Here is a 19,070-nt window from a genome sequence, read left to right as displayed (position 1 = left end):
ACCTGTCGATCGGCAAACCTAGCGATCAGATCACCCCCGAAGCAGATTTCGTACACCGGCTTGGGGGAATAGTGGCTATAGTGTGTCTTTGGTGGGTCATCACTGCACCAGTGCTTCCATGTTGATCGCGTGCAGGAAACTGCCGATTGCATTCTCCCGGGCCACGCCGAGGATGTGGTGATTTTGTGATGGCTTCAACGCTATCAAGATCGATGGCCCTGGCTCTAACATACTCGTCTTTAATTGACAGAGTATTTTGAATTTTGATAAATTGAGAAAAACGTCAAAAGTAGGGAAGGCTCGCCTCCGGCCCTGGAGTATATCTGGATGGAAAACACATTGCACTATTGAACAGGCATAGCCAGGAGGGGATTTGCATTCACACGTATTTTGAAGCACTACACATAATCAACACATCGCGCAGTCTTTGACATGCCATTGAAGCTTTGAGTCAATACTTGCGCTGTGCAGTGTAAGAGAGCTGTGGATGCAGATAAGTAGGTTTTCTTATCGCCACGGGACTTGACCTTCACACCTTCCACCCCAGACCTCTCCCCTCATTACTTGCGCAAAGCAAGGAACTTCACATCCGTCCATTCCCAACCCGAGAGTCATCGGACACGAGGTTATAGATTCCGCCATCTCAACTCTCATTCACAATGTCGACCCCGGAGGAGTCTCCAGCCCAGCGGGCCGCACGCCTGCGTCGTGAGCGCCGCGAGGCCAAAATCAAGGAGGGAGGCTCTGCGCGCTTGGACAAGATCACCAGTCTCAGCGGCCGCAAACCTCAAGCTGGTACGAGATGACTATCCAGAGCGCAAGAATAACACGTGCTAGCTATCTTTATCATGAGACTAACTCGACTCGACTGCAGATCGTGAAGATGCATCGCCATCCCCTCAACCCGCAATCTCTCCATCTCCTTCTCCTCTCCCGCAGACCCGTCTCTCGCCGAGCCCACAGCCGAGCATACAACCGAGCATGCAGTCGAACATGCAGTCGAACATGCAGTCGAACATGCAACCGAACATGCCGCCTTCACAAGACTTCCAAGCCCAGCAGGAGGCCTTCCGCGCCATGCTCAGACAGGCTGCTCCCGAGGAAGACCAGGGCCAACAGCCCGACAACATGGCGGAGGATCCAACCATGAAACTCCTTCAGTCTTTGATGGGATCTATGCAGGGTGACCCGAATGCGCCCATGCCAGGTGGTCCTGGTGGCGCACCCGGCGCTGCGCCCGAACAGGCCCCATCTGGATTCTCACCAGCGGATATCGCAGGCGCACTTGGTGTGCCGCCGTTCCTTGCGAGCATGCTGGGCGGTGGTCAACAACCAACCGAGTCAGAGCAGAAGATAATCAAGATCTGGAAGTCGCTGCACATTCTTTTTGCGCTTGGCATGGCTACGTATTTGCTTTTCGTCATCAGTGCATCTGTTGCTATGTTCGGTAGCGCCCCGCCCAAGCCTGCTACGGCCCAGAACCCTTTCTTGATCTTCGTTACTGGAGAATTACTCTTGACTGGCGGTCGGGTAGTATCGTGTGGGAAACAGGGTGGCATAGGAATGATCATTTCGCTCTTCAAGGACTTTGTGCGTGATGGTAGCCTCGTTGTGTTCGCGCTGGGTCTGGGAGCGTGGTACCATCGTGGATGGCAGACTGTCGAATACTGAAGGCTATGAAATACGTAACTCTACGATTAGCGCTGCATAAACATTTGAGGACATTTGAGGACATTTGAGGACATTTATTCGTTATTCATGAGATGTATTATGTAGATGGACTCGCTAGAGACCGCTGCGAGGGGAGGATTGCGTTTCGCAGGACGCTCATGGCTGATGAATCGAGTCCCCAGTCGCCTACCCATTGCTGTATGCGCGCCCCATTTTTAAAGTGCTCTGCAATGTGTTCCACCCGAGCAGCCCAGGTGGAGAGCGAATAGTCGCAAAAGCCACAACGGCTTTGGACATTGGGGCCTGCTCCATGCCAGGCATCGAGATTGACGGGGCTCTTGGTGCAAGCATGGAATTTACGCAGATGCTGCCATAGATAATCTTTTCGACTGAATGAGCGCTCGGCGGCGGGCTTAGCAGAGCAGATATGGAACTCGTGTTCTTCCCAATGCGCTGGCGCTGGGAAAGGAGTCTCGCAAAAGTAACATTCAGCCACTTGGCAATCGTATTGTTGTTGAAGCTCGTGGAGATTCGGCGTACAGATCCAGGAATCGAGCTGAAGGTGAACGCTCTTCTCGTGTCGTGACCAGTCATGTCTCTTTCTAAAGGACTGTGTACAGAATGTACACTGGTATTGACCTTCATCTCCTGATAGGTGCTGTCGTCCACGACGTCGAGGGCGGTGCGCTTTTGGTAGTAGAGGGAAGGGTAGTCCTCCGTCTCCTCCAGACTGATAACTCCAAGCCGAAGACACGCTTTCAGACGTTTCAGACGCCCTGCTTCCAAAACTGGAGACAGAAGATGCGAGATGAGACGACGTTTCGTCGAAATTGAACAAATCCAGAGTCGATGGATCGAATTGGAATGGGTCCATTGTCGCATCGGCCTCGACAGTGCACGAGGCAATGGCATCCTGAATAGTAGCTTCCGGGACGGGTTCATCTTCCGGAGGCGAGCCCTGCCATCTTTCCATGGGGGTTAAGGAGCTTATTGTACTCGTGACGAGTGGTGACCCGGACCTGAAACGAGAGGGCGTTGCGACATTCGCCGTCTGAATCTTTTGCTTCTGTCGTCGACGAGCGTTCGCAAACCAGGTCGAGATACGCCTTTGCGAGAAGCCCGTCTCCTGGCAAAGCTGGGCCTTTTGGTCTTCGGTTGGGTAGGGATACTCCTGGTTTCGGAGGAACCACTCGCGGAGAACTCTGGCGCCTTTTCTGACGAACTGCTTGGAATCCTTGCGGTCTTCTGTTGGCTCCACAGTTGCAATTATATCATTTTCCTGGTTCTGATTGTGAGGGTTGAGCTATAAGTAGCTAGCTATAAGTAGCTGGATATGAAACTTACGATATCTTCTGTTTGCTCAGGAAGGCCGTGCATATGGCCTAGAACGGGAGAGAATGTCTCGAATCCAGATGGAAGCCTTTTTGTTCCCTTGGCAAGACTGCACTCGCGGAAAAGTGCGACACAACTAGAACAAGACTTGACAGGATTGGGGTTTGCTTCCGTAGTGCGAAGTATAAGACACTGTAGCCTGTGTCTGCGGCAATGAGTGCAGGGCACTGAGGGTCGATATGCACCATCAAGCCATTGAGAGACGTTTGAAAGGCTCTGTGGGTGAAAATAATTCGTTGTGCACGAAGGTGGGCTTTGTAGTGCTTCATTTGAAACTTCAAGAGTTTGCAAGGCTGAATCGCTATGTCTCTCGAGGTTTGATGTGGCGGACGAGTCGAGGCCCGTCCATGGAGGCCATTCGAGGTTGGATGGCTCGGACGAGCAAAAGTAGAAGTTGTTCGGAGCATCCCAGTCAACAGTTGGGTTATCAGGGGCCCAGTCACCCGATAAATCGGCATCGAGCATATCCTGAAGCGCCGAGACTGGAAGTGACTGAGGCATTTGGCGGGATGACGAGGGGTCAAACGGTGGCGAATCCATGGCTGGTCAAGCCCTCAGAGGATGCGCTACTTATTCAATGAAGCATCTCCACTTAAATTGTCAAGAATAAGTATACCGGGCTGGAACTCGACTAAAGGTCGAAATGATGTCGCTGTATCAAAGTCACTGAGTGACGGTGTCCACTTAAATGCGACGAACTGCCCCACCGCCGCCTTCTACGAACAGGCTTAGTCAAAGATGTGCTCACGATCCCTATTCGACGCCCTACGCTCTTAATTATCTTGATCTTGAATATCGAGAGTTCTAAATTCTATCTTCAATTCTTTCATTGACTGAATTGATATCAACCGCTATCTTCAAGTCTTAACTTCGACGTACTCCGTCTGGAAGTATTCAGCGACCCCCGAGCCAGCTCACAAGTAATTACCAGAAACCCATGACCAGCTATAATGAATGTATAACATCTCATATCTGCCTGAAGGCTCTAAAGGTGACTACCAACCTTGACCAGGCGAGCTCCACGCTATTTGGTATGTCAACATGAGCAATGAAACCTTTTCCGTTAGGACCATAGCCCCTTTCATCATCTCTCAGCCTCGGAATCTCGCCCATTATCAATTCCAGGAACCGCGGCCTTGACCACAAAGTGATGGATTCAAAAGCAGTATTGTATTCCAACGACCCGGAGTGCGACAATTTCATCTGTGGAACAAATATCGGGCAGCTGATGAATGAAACAGGACATGAGGAATCTTCATAGACTTTCTCAAATGATGCCTTTGTTCTGAGCATCATCGTAGGATCTTGAATAACTATACAAGTCTTCAAGTTCTTGAAGCCCGCCTGGTCGAGGACTTTGCGGCTGAACAAGGCATTTTGTCCACAATTTGTGGATTGATCCTCAATGAGGATTTTGCATTCTCCTTTGCTGATTTCTGATTTTTTAAAAAACTTTTCCAGAATTTGCTCTAGCACACAGGCCTCTGGGATACCCATGATCTCATCGCCGATCTGGGAGTAACGAGGATGTTGCTTGACAGCGTCGTAAAGTAATTGAGTCGAGTGGCCAATACCACCGCATAATACCAGACACTTGGCGAGTGACGGACGTTCAGTAAGAGTTTTGAAAAGTACTTCAGCGCCGTAGAGAACAGCGGAGGCGCAGATGATGATGCAGTCCACCGAGTGAGAGGAAGACAAGTCTTGCAGCTGAGCGTCACTTAGGAATTTGGCCAACTCATTGATATCCGTGACCGTGCTGAGATCGGCTGTTTCCATTATTTCACAGGTGCAATGGCTAGAAGATCTAGATCATAGAATGGCCTCACGTTGACTCTTAAAATTTTGTCAATAGACGAGGCCCCCGCGAGAAACGTGGGGCTTGCCAAACCGGGCAATCTTTCCGGGTGGAATCATGCCCGAAATGGTCCACGGGCTACGGCAGGAAATAGAGGTCACTGGATCGTAACAGAAATACTCGGCAGAAAATTCAAGGGCTAGACCAAGCCTCCCAATGCTTCCTTCGGTGACCATTCCGCCACCGCCTTCTTATCTAGTAGCCAGTCTACTTCAATATAAAAATAAACCATTCTGCGACCTCACTTCCCCTTCCCTCCCCTATGGGGGTAGAAGTTGATGGAATTCGTTAGAATTTTTGAATTTTTGAAGAGGCGTAGGCGCCAAAAATAAAGCCAATCATATAAGTGAGAAACTTGCCATCATGAAAGCTCTGAAGACATTCTACCTAGGATAATTCGTTTGGAGAGTATGTTGTACGTACTATATGTATATACTATACATAATGTCACAAGGAGTACACTATCTCCTATTACTGTAATAGGCCATGAATGAGCTCAAAAACAAAGCTGCTGTCTGTCTAACCACGTTACTCTTAGCTTAGGTGCTTCATAGACTTGGGGTCATTTGGCTTTATACTTTAAAGCATTTGCAAAGCTAAAATAACTGAATTTTCCAGACAATCAAAAATCTCCAAGTTAAGGTTTAAACGCAAGGCGAGCAGTGTCGTCAGGCTCAGGCTGACCGCGATTCTCAAGCAGCCTTTAGCACCGGTCGAGCAGCACCGGTATAGTCAACCTTTCGCATCCAATCTTCGACAGTTCGCACTCTCTCTGGGAAGATACGATCCAGGAATTCATAGTCACGCTTGAGTACGTTTTGGTCCTCCCCTGCACGTTGATAAAGCTTCCACCAAGCCGTGAAGTTTTGCCGATACGACAACAGGGTTGGATCATCTTGATGCTTTTCGGGTCCAAGCTTAACTTCCGCAATGGCGCTGAAAGGGCCGGCGGTGAACAATTCGTCGAACGAGATATTGCGATAGATAGCGGGTCTTCCAGTGACCTTGGCGAACGTTGCGGCAAGGTACTCATACGAAACATGCTCTATCGCCACTTTGACATTTAGTCCAGCGGACTGATCAGGGTTGGAAAATATCCAGTGCACGTAGTGGCCCAGATCCTCAAGATGAACAAACGGGACCAGACCATTTCCAAGAGGCGCCTCAAAGATGTACATTCCATCATCCCTTTGACGGGGCCGCAGCAGCTCAGAGAGCATTTCGATATAGGGTCCTGTGGTTAAGATAGACCATCGTGTCAAACCCTTCCGCTGTGGAATAGCAGAAAGCCACTGCTCAACATAAGCCTTGCCGTAGTAATGACCGACGCGGGTTTCATCGTCATAATTTGTGTCAGCCATAAATCTATCCAAAGAAGACCAGATGAAGTGTTTCACACCAGCTTGAACGGCGATTTCGTAGATCCGGATTCCCCAGTAGAGTTCGTTCTTGATTCCGAGAGCGAAACTGTTCAAATTGACGTGGGCGAGGTCGATTCCAGCAAATGCCCCCTTGAGGTCCTTTTCATTGTCGGTGTGGCCTACATATAGCGACACTTTAGGAAGAGTTGCCAGATACTGAGAGTTTTCAGAGGTTGAATCGCGCGTCAACACTCTGATTTCTGAATACTGCGGCTGTTGCGATAGCCCTTCAAGATCAATTAGCTAGTGGGTAGGCAGGATTTGGCAACGCAGAATACTCACATCCCACAACGGGCATGCCTTGGGCTCCAGAGCCACCAATGACTAATACAGATTGAGACGACATCTTGAGCGTGTTAGAGAGATTGATTTGGGGGAACATGGCTCACAAAAACATGAACAGGGCAGGAGTTTTATAATGCTTCAGTGAATGCGATAGAAATTTCACTGCAAACTTTCTGTCTACTTTTTCAGCTATCACAATGATTTTTTGCCCTTTGGCTCAAAGGCGAAAAGACGGGTTGATTGGATTTATTGATCAGTAATCAGGACCAGCGGCCGTGTACATAGGAACAGAAAATTAGGCAATTAGTCAAGTATACGACTATTATATCAAGGAGTCATAAAGTTTAATATCTTTACTGATTATTTTAAAGTTCCTTTAATCTAGTAGCATCCTCAAATATTATTCAACAATTATTCTTGAAACCCGACTCCCGAGTATCCTTGCAGAACAACTAGCTCGGGATGATGAATGATTGTCGGGCAAAAGTCTCGAAACAGGTGGATTGGTCAGATGACTAGAACATTGAATAAATACAGAAGGCGGTGGGTGTATCTAAAACCCTCTACACCTGTAGTTTTGTAGGAATACGTCAATGAATTAGTGAGGTGCAATTTTATAGTTATTCACTCTCTCCCTCTCTTCTCTTTCTTTCCTCGGTTTAGAACTTTTCTGAATAGCACACGAACTATCCCGTACTGGTCTATGTTATACAAGAGAGATTGATGTCTCAAGAGGGCGATGCATACAGGGTCTGAACGGCGACATGTCATAGTGGACATGTGGAGCGCATGACTTGAACCAAGTAGCCCGAAATCTCATTGCCCTTATGAAGTACTTCTCTACATTTGTCTACAGGACCATCAATGGGGGGACGTAATAGTAATATTGTAAAGTACAGTACATTCATGTCGGGGGGTGGACATAGGAAAAAAAAACAAGAGGGCAAAAGCAAGAGCAAGACCACTCTCGAACTCAAGCGTAACGCGGGAAAGAGATTTCCAATCATCTTCCCATCAAATCTTAGTAACCGCCAGCCATAATAACTCCATAATATCTGCGGCTCATTTCCACGGTCTGCAAAACACGGGCATCGCCAGTGAGCGGGAGACCCAGAACAGCAGAGGACTCAACGGACTGAGAGAGATAAGTTAGTGACCGTATGATTATAGGGAGGGGGGAACTGGAGAGGGAACTTACCTGAACATCCTCGTGTGTGATCCAGCCGGCAACGGCCCGGCTCATCTCCTTGAACGCTACGCGCTCTTCTAATCCGTCCATACCATTGCCGCTGCGGACGTGGTCGTCCATTTTCACGAGCGCGTTTACCAGACGGCTTAGGCGAATTGGGTCCCGGCGACCGCGGGTTGCTGTGGCCAGGCGCAAGAAGTCTTCGTAGACACCGCCGCCGGAGGCCCAATTGCGCATTTTGCGCTCGGGGCTCTCGCCGAAGCCGGTGACCAGGCGCTCGAGGGTAGCATAGTCGCGCGAGATGACTGCGGTGGGTCCGACGGAGCGACAGAATGTTGAGTGGGCGTCATTCCAGTGCTTGCCGCGGATGAGACAGTCCACTTCTCGGGTAGCGTCACTGCTGGCACGTGCGTGCAAGGCCTTGGCAACCCAGATCCAGGCTTCGGGGAACTGGAGCTCGGTGGTCAGGTGAAGCCAAGCGGATTCTGTGCCCAACGAAGACTCAGGATCGGGGAGAAGGGCGCCGAAGCGAGAGAGGGTCTCTTGCACCGCGCGCTTACGTTCTTCGTGGTGCGACAGATGGAGAAGGACGAAGAGGGCAGGCTCGAGCTCTTTGCTGGCGATGATCTCAGAAGCATAGTCCCACACGAGACGGTCTGTCTGCAACTGGTCGATCTTGATTGCATCGTGATGTCCCAGAATGGCGGAAAGAACGGAGTGGAGTTGGAATGACAACCTGTTGGTTAATCGGTCGCCGGAGACAGACTCGGGAAGCAGAGCCGCAGGGAGCTCAACGGACTTAACGCTCTTGCAGCCATTGGCAGCCGAGTAAGCCTTAAGCAGCACCCACAGAGGAGACTCACGGCCAAGAGTGTCGGAGCCGGGCTGGACAGATACACGAGTGCTGGCGCCGTGCGAAGGATGGGGGAAAGCAGGCTCAAGACCGGTAGCCATGTCGGCGAGGAACTTGGACACAGCAGCCTCGATCGGCTCATCCTCGGTAATTCCATACCAGAGACGGAGACCGAAAGCTTGGAACCAATCCAAATCGAACCGCTCAGTAAAAGTGAAGCTGGAAGCTCTGTCTTCGAGAGCACCGCCAGACTTGCCTTCGCTATGAAGACTGTTGCCAGCGACCAACTCGTAGAGGGCCCGAACAGTCTCGGTCATTTCGGAGAGCACATTGTTCTGGCGCCAAACATCAATCTGATTAGCCATGTCGGCCCGCGAAGTGGCATCTCGACCAATCTGTGCAACTACAGTAGCCAAGTGGAGGTTCTGGTTTTCAAGCAAGGTTTTGCATGCCTCGTCAACTCGGTGAGAGCAAAGGAATTGAATGGCGCGTTCTTCAGGCGAGCGAATAAGTTCGACAGAATGAGCATGTCGCTCTCGAATAATGCCCTCCCAAAGTCGAGTCAGGCGATCCTTCTTGATACGATGTGCGAACTTGGACCGCAATTGCGGTGGCACACCAGCTGAAATGTCATCCTCGATGTCATCATTAAAGAGGATGTTGATCAGCTGCCATACCAATCGCTCTTCATCTTTGGCAGAGGAAAATGCGAACTGGCCGAGGTCAATCTTAGACATCCGGACCAGAGGAATTCCATCAACACGCTGGATGGTGGACTGCTGCTTTTGAACATCGAGCATCTCGGTTGACTGGAAGAATATTAGAAAAAGTAAAAAAGAAAAGCGAGGGTGAGGCACATACATTGCTAGACTGATTGTAGCCCATCACAGCAATATCTCTTGCTTCACTAAAGACTGAGAAGCGTTCCTGCCAGCGCTGGTCGGCATCGGGCAAAGGCTCCATATCACTCTTCGCGCAAACGAGAGAATCCATGGGACCCCAGCGAGGCTTGAAAGATTCGTGAAAAGCGATATCTTTTGTGTCCATCTGGGTTTCGTCTCCGGCGAAGGTTTTGGGCTGTTTGTTGTATGGCCACTGTGTATGGAAAAGAAATTTTAGCTCAAATGTTTCTCAAATTGTGTCAACTATCTGTCGGGTGAGTGCTAGGTACATGGTGATCTATAGAGACAGGGTAAAGTGTAGCGAATCAAACAATGGATCAAGGCATCGAAGGGAGTGTGTAATCACGTAGAAAGCATGAAGGGGGTGCGAACCTCAAAGCCCTTGGGCTGCGATTTTGTAGCCTTCAACGGAGAGGGTGCGTTCTGCTTCCGCGGCTGCTGGAACAAAGAATTCATCAAGTCGATACTGGTTGAGAACTTCTTCGGCGAACTCGTCGACTTTTCTTCGGGCGAACCGTCGTTCAGAAGAGGTCGGTCGGTAAAGGCATTCGCCTGGATTTCACGCAGGCGGTCACGGTTCTGTTTGCGCGGGCTGATGGTGCGTTGTAGCTGCTCGGTCCAGTCGCCGCTCAGATTGAGACGAGGCTTGCCGGGGGTGCCAAAAGGCCTTGAGATGGGCTGGGTGGCGTCCATATCACTGCCGGTGCTCTGGCTGTCTTCCCGCTCCACGGTGTGATGAAGGTTAGGAAAGGAACCCGCCATGTCCATCTCCTCGTCCTCATCAGATCCAACTACCGAGTCGCCAGATCGCTGGCTTTCAGTGACGTCGTCGTCATGCTCAGTAGCTGAACCCGTGGAGCCTTCCTCTAAAAAAGACTCGGTCTCACCCTCAGAACCCATCTCCTCATCCTCCGCCTCCATGGCCTGGCCAAACGAACCGGGAACAAGCTTACGCTTCTTGAAATCGAACGTATCGTCGTCAACGCCAATCATGGATCCAACGAACGATTCGTCAATGGAGAACGTTGCAGATTGCTCGAAGCTCGCGGGGTGATCGGCCTGCGCCTTGGGAGTGCGAGTATCATCAGGGCCTGCACCAAGGGCGCTCTGGTCAAGGTTCTCACCTTCTTCATCGGAATCATAATCAAGTCCATAGGTAGTGAAGTGAGGCACCTCAAATGCCCACGTGCCAGTCTCACGTTCATAAGAAATAAACTTGGTATCGGTAACCTTCTGTAGACGCTGAATATGCTTCTCGTATAGCGGACCGCTAGTAATGGAGCCGGTCTGGTTTCTACCGCGGGGCCAGGAGTTCTGGATGCGCAGAGTAGAAGGGACGTTCAATCCCTTACCCATGGGAGGCTTGACGCTTTCCTCGGGATACACTGTAATTCGTCGCAACCCAATATCAACAATCTCATCAAAGATATTGTCAATATCAACAGTAGTAAGATCAACGGCGCCGTTGAAGGTGACTTGACCGCAGTTCTGACGGCCGACAGTGAAGTCCACAACGCGCTTCAGCTGCTCACGAGTCATCTTGCTAAGCTCACTGAGAGAGGGCTTCATCCAGTAGTCGCCCGGCTTGGGGTCCTCGCCCGGGGTGACCGGAATGCGTGTAAGGCTAGAGCTAGTAGGACTAGGCACACCATTCTCGGGAACGACGGCCAAATCACGGCTAATAGATTCCATTTCTGACCGACTAGCCACGCCATCAATTCCGTTGAGGCTGCCACTCTTGCGAGTGGAACGGAGGAAGCCGAGTTCCTCGGGGGTAGGCTCGGGGCTCTTAGATTCCACACGGACGATCTCACTGCCGGAGAGTACGGGGGCAGCGGGGGTGGAGTCGAAGCTGACCTTCTTCTTTAGCTTGTCAGCTTGGGCAGAATCATCCCCATTAGGGATCGTAGCAGGCGATGTGCTGGCCGGACGACTGAAGAGATCGTTACGTAGGCTGCGGTCGATAGTAAGACGCTTCAGGCTACCACCGTTGCTACGTCCACTGCCATTCTGCATGGCTCCGGGAGCGAGGATACTGTCCGAATCAGGGTCGAACGTCTTGCGAAGGTTACTGGTAGAGTAGCTCTTGCTAAAACTGCGGCCAAAGCTGCCATTGACGCTTCCACGGAGGCTGCCACTACCCAGGAGACTGTTGCTAAGTCCAGATGGGGTACTGGTGGTGCTGGAAGGCGAGCCATAGGTGGAGTAGGAGAATCCGTATCCCTGGCGCTTGGGAGGGGTGATAAGACGGTTGGCAGCGGTGGGAGTAATCTTGTAAACGGGCAGTGGGGTGCGCTGCTTTTGCTTCATGCTGGAAGAGAGAGGAGTGGCCAAGGGGCCGGGGGACGGCGCACTTGGGGTCGGTAGACCCGAGAAGATAGACTGGCTACCATACGGGTTGCCCTCAAGCAGGGATGCATTCAAGCTTCCTGGCACTGGTTGGGACTGCTGCTGCGGTTGGGAAGCACCGAATAGGCTGTTACCAGCGGGCTGCTGCTGCTGAGACTGGCCACCACCAAAGAGCGAGGAACCTCCGCCCGGGGCAGCTGCACCCTGGGTATTTCCAAAGAGACCGCCGCCGCCAGTTCCAGTCGATCCAAAGAGTCCACCCGGTTTCTGCTGCTGGTTATTCTGAGAGTTGCCGAACAACCCACCAGTTGTACCAGCGGCCTGCTGGTTTTGAGCGTTGCCGAAACCGCCGCCGAATGCACCGCCAGTGGTACCAGTGCTACCACCAAACAGACCACCAGGCTTTTGCTGTTGTTGGTTCTGCGAACCGCCGAACAAACCTCCGCCAGTGCCAGCAGCTTGGGGTTGACCACCGCCAAACAAGCCACCGCCACTCTGCTGCTGAGGCTGGCTTTGCGTATTACCAAACAGGCCACCACTAGTGCCAGGGGCTTGGGTTTGTCCACCGCCGAACAAACCAGCACCAGTCTGCTGCTGAGTGTTGTTGGCACCGAACCCCCCGCCGGTGCTGCCGAACAATCCGCCCGGCTTCGCCTGGTTCTGGGGTTGGGGCTGGGTACCAAATCCACCGCCAAAGGCAGTTCCTGTACCGGCTTGGTTCTGCTGGCCGCCAAAGGTTGTAGCTGTAGCCGGGGTAGCACCGAATGGCGTGGCAGAAGTAGCAGGTTGTGAGCCACCAAATCCGCCAAAAGTAGAGCCAGTTCCAGTTCCAGTTCCTGTGGCGCCAAATGGCTTGGCCTGTTGCTGGTTGTTGTTGCCGAACAGGCCACCACCGGTGTTGCCGAAAGCACCACCAGTGGTGGTTCCCGCAGTGTTGTTGTTGGCTCCGAAGCCACCAGTCGTTCCGGTGTTGCTGCCGAAGAGGGAACCCCCTGTAGTGTTGTTGGCGGTGTTTCCAGAGTTTCCAAACAAGGAGGTTCCGGCAGGCTTGGCTCCGCCAAACAGCGGGTTGCTGTTGTTGGCAGGAGTAGAGCCGAAGCCACCAGCCGTCTGGGTGTTGCCTCCGAAACCAGTTGATGCATTCGAGGTGCCGCCGCCACCGAATGGCGTAGAAGTGCTACCACCAAAGCCGGTACCGGTGTTTGCCCCGAAACCGCCACCGGTGTTTCCACCAAAGGTAGAGGTACCAAAAGACCCGGCCTGGCCGGTGTTGTTACCGTGACGACGACCTTGCTGGTAATCCGCCAGTCTCAATTCTTCAAAAGACCACTTGTTGTAGGGCTGCATGAAACTGACACTCTGGTAGTGGTTCGTGGCTGAGGTGTTGGTGTCTTTCTCGGTGAAAGGGTTGAATGGAGTGCCGGCAGTACCTTCACAGGTAGGCAGAGCTCCTTGGAAGGCAGTACCGCCACCGCCAAAGCCAGTGCTAGCGGTTCCTGCCCCGGCTCCAAATCCTCCAGCGGCACCACCGCCGAAGCCACCGGTAGCCGTGTTGTTGGTGGCTCCAAATCCTCCAGTCTTGTTGGCCCCGAAAAGGCCTCCACTGGTGTTGGCGGTGTTGGCGCTACCGAATCCGCCTCCAGTACCGAATCCTGCACCGGTGGCTGTATTGGCACCGAAGCCAGTAGAGGGGGTGGTTGTGGTGCTTCCAAAAAGACTTCCGCCCGCGGGTTGGGCAGTTCCGAACCCACCGGCGCGATTTTGTCCGCCAAACATAGTATTATTAGGTTGATTTTGTGTGTTGGCACCGAATCCTAGGAACAATAATAATGTCAGTAGCTGTCACGCAAGCTCAAAGCAAGCCACGAAAAACAAAGTCCAGGTGTAGTTCGAAAAGACTGAAAACAAGTCCATTGGCGCAGATTGTTTATGTTCCTTGGCGACGACAGGGCCCCTCATTTGAATGAAATCCGGGCTCATGGAACTGTCAAAGAATTGGCCCATGAACAGAGTCCACGGGCGCACAAAAGACATTGTCGCAGTCGCCAAGTGAGGTGTCGATCCCGCGCGATGAACAAGACATGCAAGAGATAACTGGAGAGCTGGGGTATCGAGGCTCTGATCGATTCGAGCACGTACCTCCGCCGGTGCCAAAGCTGCTAGACGCGTTGTTGGTGGTGTTGGCATTGCTGCCAAACAAACTGCCGCCGGTGTTTCCACCGCCAAATGCAGAGGTTGAGGAGCCAAAGCCTAGATGACAGGAGGTGATCGCGGTCAGAGACTGATTTTTTCAAGTCGGCCCTTGCATCCCTTCTCTTGTCGCGGTGTCGCTGAGCATCGAAACAGCATCCGGAGAGGATCTCGTGTGGCACGGCGAAGGTCGTCAGGTTGAAATGGGTCGCCTTGCGCGTGTCATTGTTGTCGCGGGATCGACATCAGGAGCACCGTGGGTTTTTTGTTTTTTTCTTCTTCTTTCCGGGACAAGGAAGACATCAAGGAAAATAACGTAGGGAAAGCAATGGGGAAGTGAAAGGATGCGAAACAATACAGCTCATGGCTGTCGCGATAGAAACCTACCTCCGCCAGTGTTGGTGCCTCCGAAGCCAGAGCCCGTTCCGAAGCCGGTGCTCTGGTTGTTCTGCCCGAACCCTCCACCTCCAAAACCGAAAGACATGTTGTCGGGTCGGAGCTGAGGATTCTATTGGAGCATGAAGTGAGGTGCGCGCAGATGTGAGAGCCGAGTCAGGGTGTGCGATCGCTGCGGCGGGCGAGAGAGAGCGCGTGGGAGAGAGAAGAGAGGGAGAGACGCGCCAGAAATGGTGAAGTTTGCCAGTTTAGGCAGTGAGCTGACTAACCTCCGGCACACTGTGATCCGTCACGTGAGTGATGCCTGACTCGACCTAAAGCGCGTGCACGCAGCGATGCACGATATCTCGAGGACAATCATGCATGGAAAAATACACGGAGCTGAATCGTGCAGGACCCGAGCGCTTAGTGTGCATCATACTTCGTATTTATCCGCGTGACATAGCTATAATGCCGGAGAACTACCCTCCGAGCTACTTGTTGCCTACCTGAACACCAACTACAGCCCGACCAACGAGATGATAGAAACGAGCTTGGAACAGGCGGTAATGGCTTTTCTGTCCGGTCGTATTTTGAGTTGTTATAAAAGAAGAGGGTGAAGAACAATAAAAGGAGATCTAAGAAGGCGTGTACGGCAATGTTCCGGGAGATACCTATAAGGACTAGCGGAACAAAGTATTTGAGCCCATGTGCAGCATCTTTTCTATCCCGCTGTATGCTTACAAAGAGATGACAATGTTTAAATCCAGGGCAAATTCTTATTCACAAAGCTACTGGATAGACTAATCAGGGAATCTCAAAAGAAATATTGGCCAAACTGAAAACCGGAAATAACTGAATCTCGACCGTGTAAGGCCAAGCACCACCACCTAAGAGAAAAAGTCAGTATCTGAGGTCTTGAATGTCTACCAAAATGATTGAGAAACCGCCCACCTTCTGAATCATCAATATCATAATTTCATTGATCCAAATTTTACTTCTCGCGAGCAGCGTGGACAACGGCAATAATTCTGTCAACAACACTGGGGTCGGAGAGCTATTTGGATAGATTAGTATCAATGAGAGCCAAGCGCGAAAGCACAGAAACGCTCTTACCGTGGAAGTGTCACCAAGGCTGTCCTCCTCGCCGCTAAGAATCTTACGCAGAATACGGCGCATGATCTTTCCACTGCGGGTCTTGGGGAGGTCGTCGACAACGAAAACGGCCTTAGGGGCGGCAAAGGGACCAATTGACTTGCGAACCTGCGAAACCAGATCCTTGCGCACCTGGTCGTTGGTCTCGTTACCCTCCTTGAGAGAAACGAAGGCGTTGACAGCCTGACCGGTCAGCTCATCGGAGATACCGACAACAGCAGCCTCGGCGACCATAGCTGTGAAAAATTAGCTTTGGATCATTTCAGTCCGATTAAATATTGACTTACGGTGTTCGATGAGAGCAGCCTCGATCTCAGCGGTGGAGAGACGGTGGCCAGATACGTTAACAACGTCGTCAACACGGCCACGGATCCAGTAATAGCCGTCGTGATCGCGACCAGCGCCATCACCCGTGAACTATGAGAATTGTCAGCTCTTAATTGCACTTGTAAGCTTTCAGAAGGGGGTCTTCTTACGTAGTAACCCTTGTATACGTTCAAGTAAGTGTCCATATAGCGCTTGTGGGCACCCCAAACGGTGCGTGCCATACTGGGCCAGGGCTGCTTGAAGGCCAAAACACCCTCAACATCATTGCCAGTGATCTCTTCGCCGGAGACGGGGTCGATAATGGCAGGCTCAATACCGAAGAAAGGAAGGGAAGCACTGCCGGGCTTGGTGGGGGTAATACCGCCGAGAGGAGTGATCACGTTGGAGCCAGTCTCGGTTTGCCAGTAGGTCTGCCATTGAATGTTAGAACTGATTATATCTTTTGAGAGGGGAGGGAAAACTAACGTCGCAAATGTGGGCTTCTCCTTTGCCAACAGCCTCGAAGTACCACTTCCAGACTTCAGCAGCAATAGGTTCACCAACAGAGCCCAGAATACGCAGAGACTTCATCTTGTGGTGAATGTGCTCGCCACCAGCGCGCTTCAATAGGCGCAGAGCAGTGGGGGCAACGTAGAACTGAGTGACATCGTACTTATCGATAACGTCCCAGTAGCGCGAGAAGTCGGGGTAGGCGGGAGTACTCTCGAAGACAACAGTAGCACAGCCAAGGAGCAGAGGCGCGTACACAACGTAGGTGTGGCCGGTAATCCAACCCACATCACCACCACAGAAGTAGCGGTCGTCGTCGTGAATGTCGAAGACGTACTTTCCAGTCATGGCCGCACCAAGAAGGTAACCAGCGGTAGTGTGCATGACACCCTTGGGCTTGCCGGTGGAGCCAGAGGTATAGAGCAGGAACAAAGGATCCTCGGAGCTCATTGATTCCGGTGCAATGTAGTTGGGGTATTTCTCGACCTCCTCGTGCCACCAAATATCGCGGCCCTCGGTCCAAGGGATCTCAGCGCCAGTGCGCTTGTAGACAAGGCAGGTGTTCACGTTGGGGCACTGCTTGAGAGCCTCATCGACAATGCGCTTGGTACCAATAACCTTTCCACCACGCTTACCCTCATCAGTGGTGATGACACAGCGGGAGTCGGCGTCAATGACACGGTCCCGAAGAGAGTCGGAAGAGAAACCGGCGAAAACGACGGAGTGCACGGCACCAATGCGCGAGCAAGCTAGGAAGGCAACGACGGCCTCGGGAATCATGGGCATGTAGATGGCAACCGTGTCGCCCTTCTTCACGCCGCGCTGCTTCAGAGCCCAGGCGACGCGAGAAACCTCGCGCAAGAGCTCGCCGTACGTGATGGTGCGGCCCTCGTTGGGCTCGTCGCCCTCATAGATGATGGCGACCTTGTTAGGGTTCTTGAGCGCATGGCGGTCAACACAGTTGTAAGAGGCGTTCAAACGACCCTCGGGGAACCAGACATTGTCGCCGTTCTCGAGCGAGCCAACGTGGGTGGTCTTGAAATCCTTCTCGAACGTGAGCAGCTCGCGGGCATGGCGGGCCCAGAAGGTGTCGGGGCTGCGAATGGATTCCTCATAGAGAGTCTTGTACTCGTCGAGGTCCTTCAGGTGAGTTCCGACGGGGTGTTTGTCGTGGAAAGCCTTGGGGACGTGGAAGGTGTCGACCTCCTGCGCCTCCAGCACCTGAACAAATTCGTTGTTAGTCCCGCTCCGAGTTGCCGGGGATTGGCGGGGTAGTGCCTTACCACTGAGGGCTTGGGAGCAGACATAATAGCGAGCTCCGATTTGCGAGAAGAAGAGACAGAGGTTGAGAAAAAAGCTCGACGCAAACCTCTAGAAAGCATACGAAGTCAGCGAGAGGGGCAGGCGCAAGCTGGGGGATCACCTACTCGGACTCCGGTCGATGAAAGGGGGGGAAGAGAAGAGAGAATTGGAAAAGAGGGTCTGGCGACGGTTTAGTAGGTAACCTTTTTGAAATGCCTGTTTCCACATCCACCTCCCCGGGTGGAGATTCCTTACCTTTCCGTACGCCTGTCACCTTTTCACCTTTGACCTTTTCGGTGCACTACCGATGCGGCCTGGGCCGTGCGTTATGGAATGTTTTGTCTTTTTTTCTGGTGGTTTTTTTCGGTTTTTTTTTTCACACACGATGCAGTCGGTTGAATACGAATTACTTCACCGAGATCTGTACTCTGTACTACCACGCGACTCGTACACAATGGTAGAAGCGAATCCAAAAAGTCGGCCATGCGGGGTGACCAAGGGCTTCCGTTGCTCCGGGGAAGCTTACAATTATCGGGCCCAACCCACTAGTCGTTGGGCTTGGCTTCCCCCTCCATTTCGATTCTCCCGTCCTCCGTGAACCATTCGTCCGACCTGATCAACCCCGGCCCTAGGCTAGATGTGTTTCGGAATGTAGGAGTATATCACGAGCTATGATGTTATACTGCTATGATGCTATATGATGCTATGATGCTATGAACCGAAGCACGATCAAGCTCGCCACAATGACATAGAACCAAAGCTTCGTACTGCGGGTAACCAAGCAGAATCCTGGGGAACCCATCAGCTGGACTCCCACTTTTCACCCACACAAGAGACCTACAAACTTGTCTGCAACGAGATCGCCGCGCGCGGGCACTGCGGGGTGGGGGCTGACTCAGCGCTGTTCGCTGTTCGCGAGCCGCACTTGTGCAAGTCCTGATTGGAGGCGCGGCTCTACAGCAGTTGCTTTGAGCGGCAACGGGCGCGTTTTGAAACTCTGCTCCTGTCGGGTTCTAGAGCTCTCTTTATCACTCTCGTCTTATTTTAAATTTAAATTAAAAAAAAAAAAAAAATTTCTCTCACCAGGATATATACAATTCAACGCTACCTTAGCGTCACTAACTGACACACGGGTTGATCCAGTCTCCACGCGTCTGAGTACGGTCTATGTGGGGTGTGCAGGCGTGTCGGCGCGAGCCAGAGCAGGGGCTTCGCGACGGGACGGCTGCGGGCTCTGCGGCGGCTGATGCTGGCCTCCGCGAGAGCGGCAGAACGTCCGGCTGGGTAAAAGGTCCGCGGACTGGCACAAACG

General features: G+C 52.1%; 6 protein-coding genes across 6 annotated transcripts; 1 reads left to right on the top strand and 5 right to left on the bottom strand.

Moving 5' to 3' along the window:
- Nucleotides 1-659: 659 nt before the first annotated feature.
- N7443_004588 (uncharacterized protein) lies at nucleotides 660-1,671 on the top strand (the record flags this gene model as incomplete). Its single annotated transcript, XM_056884644.1, has 2 exons — nucleotides 660-795; nucleotides 875-1,671. 2 exons carry the CDS (start codon nucleotides 660-662, stop codon nucleotides 1,669-1,671), a joined length of 933 nt encoding a protein of 310 aa, XP_056742922.1.
- Nucleotides 1,672-1,768: 97 nt separating this feature from the next.
- On the bottom strand, nucleotides 1,769-3,603 carry N7443_004587 (homeobox domain-containing protein; the record flags this gene model as incomplete). Its single annotated transcript, XM_056884643.1, has 2 exons — nucleotides 1,769-2,923; nucleotides 3,016-3,603. The coding sequence occupies 2 exons, from the start codon at nucleotides 3,601-3,603 to the stop codon at nucleotides 1,769-1,771; spliced, it is 1,743 nt and encodes a 580-aa protein (XP_056742921.1).
- A 426-nt stretch (nucleotides 3,604-4,029) lies between these two features.
- On the bottom strand, nucleotides 4,030-4,842 carry N7443_004586 (YdcF family protein; the record flags this gene model as incomplete). Its single annotated transcript, XM_056884642.1, has 1 exon — nucleotides 4,030-4,842. One exon carries the CDS (start codon nucleotides 4,840-4,842, stop codon nucleotides 4,030-4,032), a length of 813 nt encoding a protein of 270 aa, XP_056742920.1.
- Nucleotides 4,843-5,613: 771 nt separating this feature from the next.
- On the bottom strand, nucleotides 5,614-6,688 carry N7443_004585 (uncharacterized protein; the record flags this gene model as incomplete). The annotated part of the gene is made up of 2 exons (XM_056884641.1): nucleotides 5,614-6,569; nucleotides 6,625-6,688. The coding sequence occupies 2 exons, from the start codon at nucleotides 6,686-6,688 to the stop codon at nucleotides 5,614-5,616; spliced, it is 1,020 nt and encodes a 339-aa protein (XP_056742919.1).
- Nucleotides 6,689-7,648: 960 nt separating this feature from the next.
- Nucleotides 7,649-13,696, bottom strand: N7443_004584 (uncharacterized protein; the record flags this gene model as incomplete). Its single annotated transcript, XM_056884640.1, has 3 exons — nucleotides 7,649-9,478; nucleotides 9,531-9,764; nucleotides 9,944-13,696. 3 exons carry the CDS (start codon nucleotides 13,694-13,696, stop codon nucleotides 7,649-7,651), a joined length of 5,817 nt encoding a protein of 1,938 aa, XP_056742918.1.
- Nucleotides 13,697-15,479: 1,783 nt separating this feature from the next.
- Nucleotides 15,480-17,763, bottom strand: N7443_004583 (acetate--CoA ligase; the record flags this gene model as incomplete). Its single annotated transcript, XM_056884639.1, has 6 exons — nucleotides 15,480-15,542; nucleotides 15,602-15,876; nucleotides 15,928-16,057; nucleotides 16,117-16,377; nucleotides 16,433-17,677; nucleotides 17,740-17,763. 6 exons carry the CDS (start codon nucleotides 17,761-17,763, stop codon nucleotides 15,480-15,482), a joined length of 1,998 nt encoding a protein of 665 aa, XP_056742917.1.
- Nucleotides 17,764-19,070: the final 1,307 nt, after the last annotated feature.

The sequence above is a fragment of the Penicillium atrosanguineum genome (assembly GCF_028827265.1).
Source record: "Penicillium atrosanguineum strain IBT 20685 chromosome Unknown utg000003l_segment0_segment0, whole genome shotgun sequence".
Taxonomy (NCBI): Eukaryota; Fungi; Ascomycota; class Eurotiomycetes; order Eurotiales; family Aspergillaceae; genus Penicillium; species Penicillium atrosanguineum.
The sequence above is the reverse complement of the archived record's forward strand: the minus strand, read 5'-3'. Positions and strand labels throughout refer to the sequence as shown.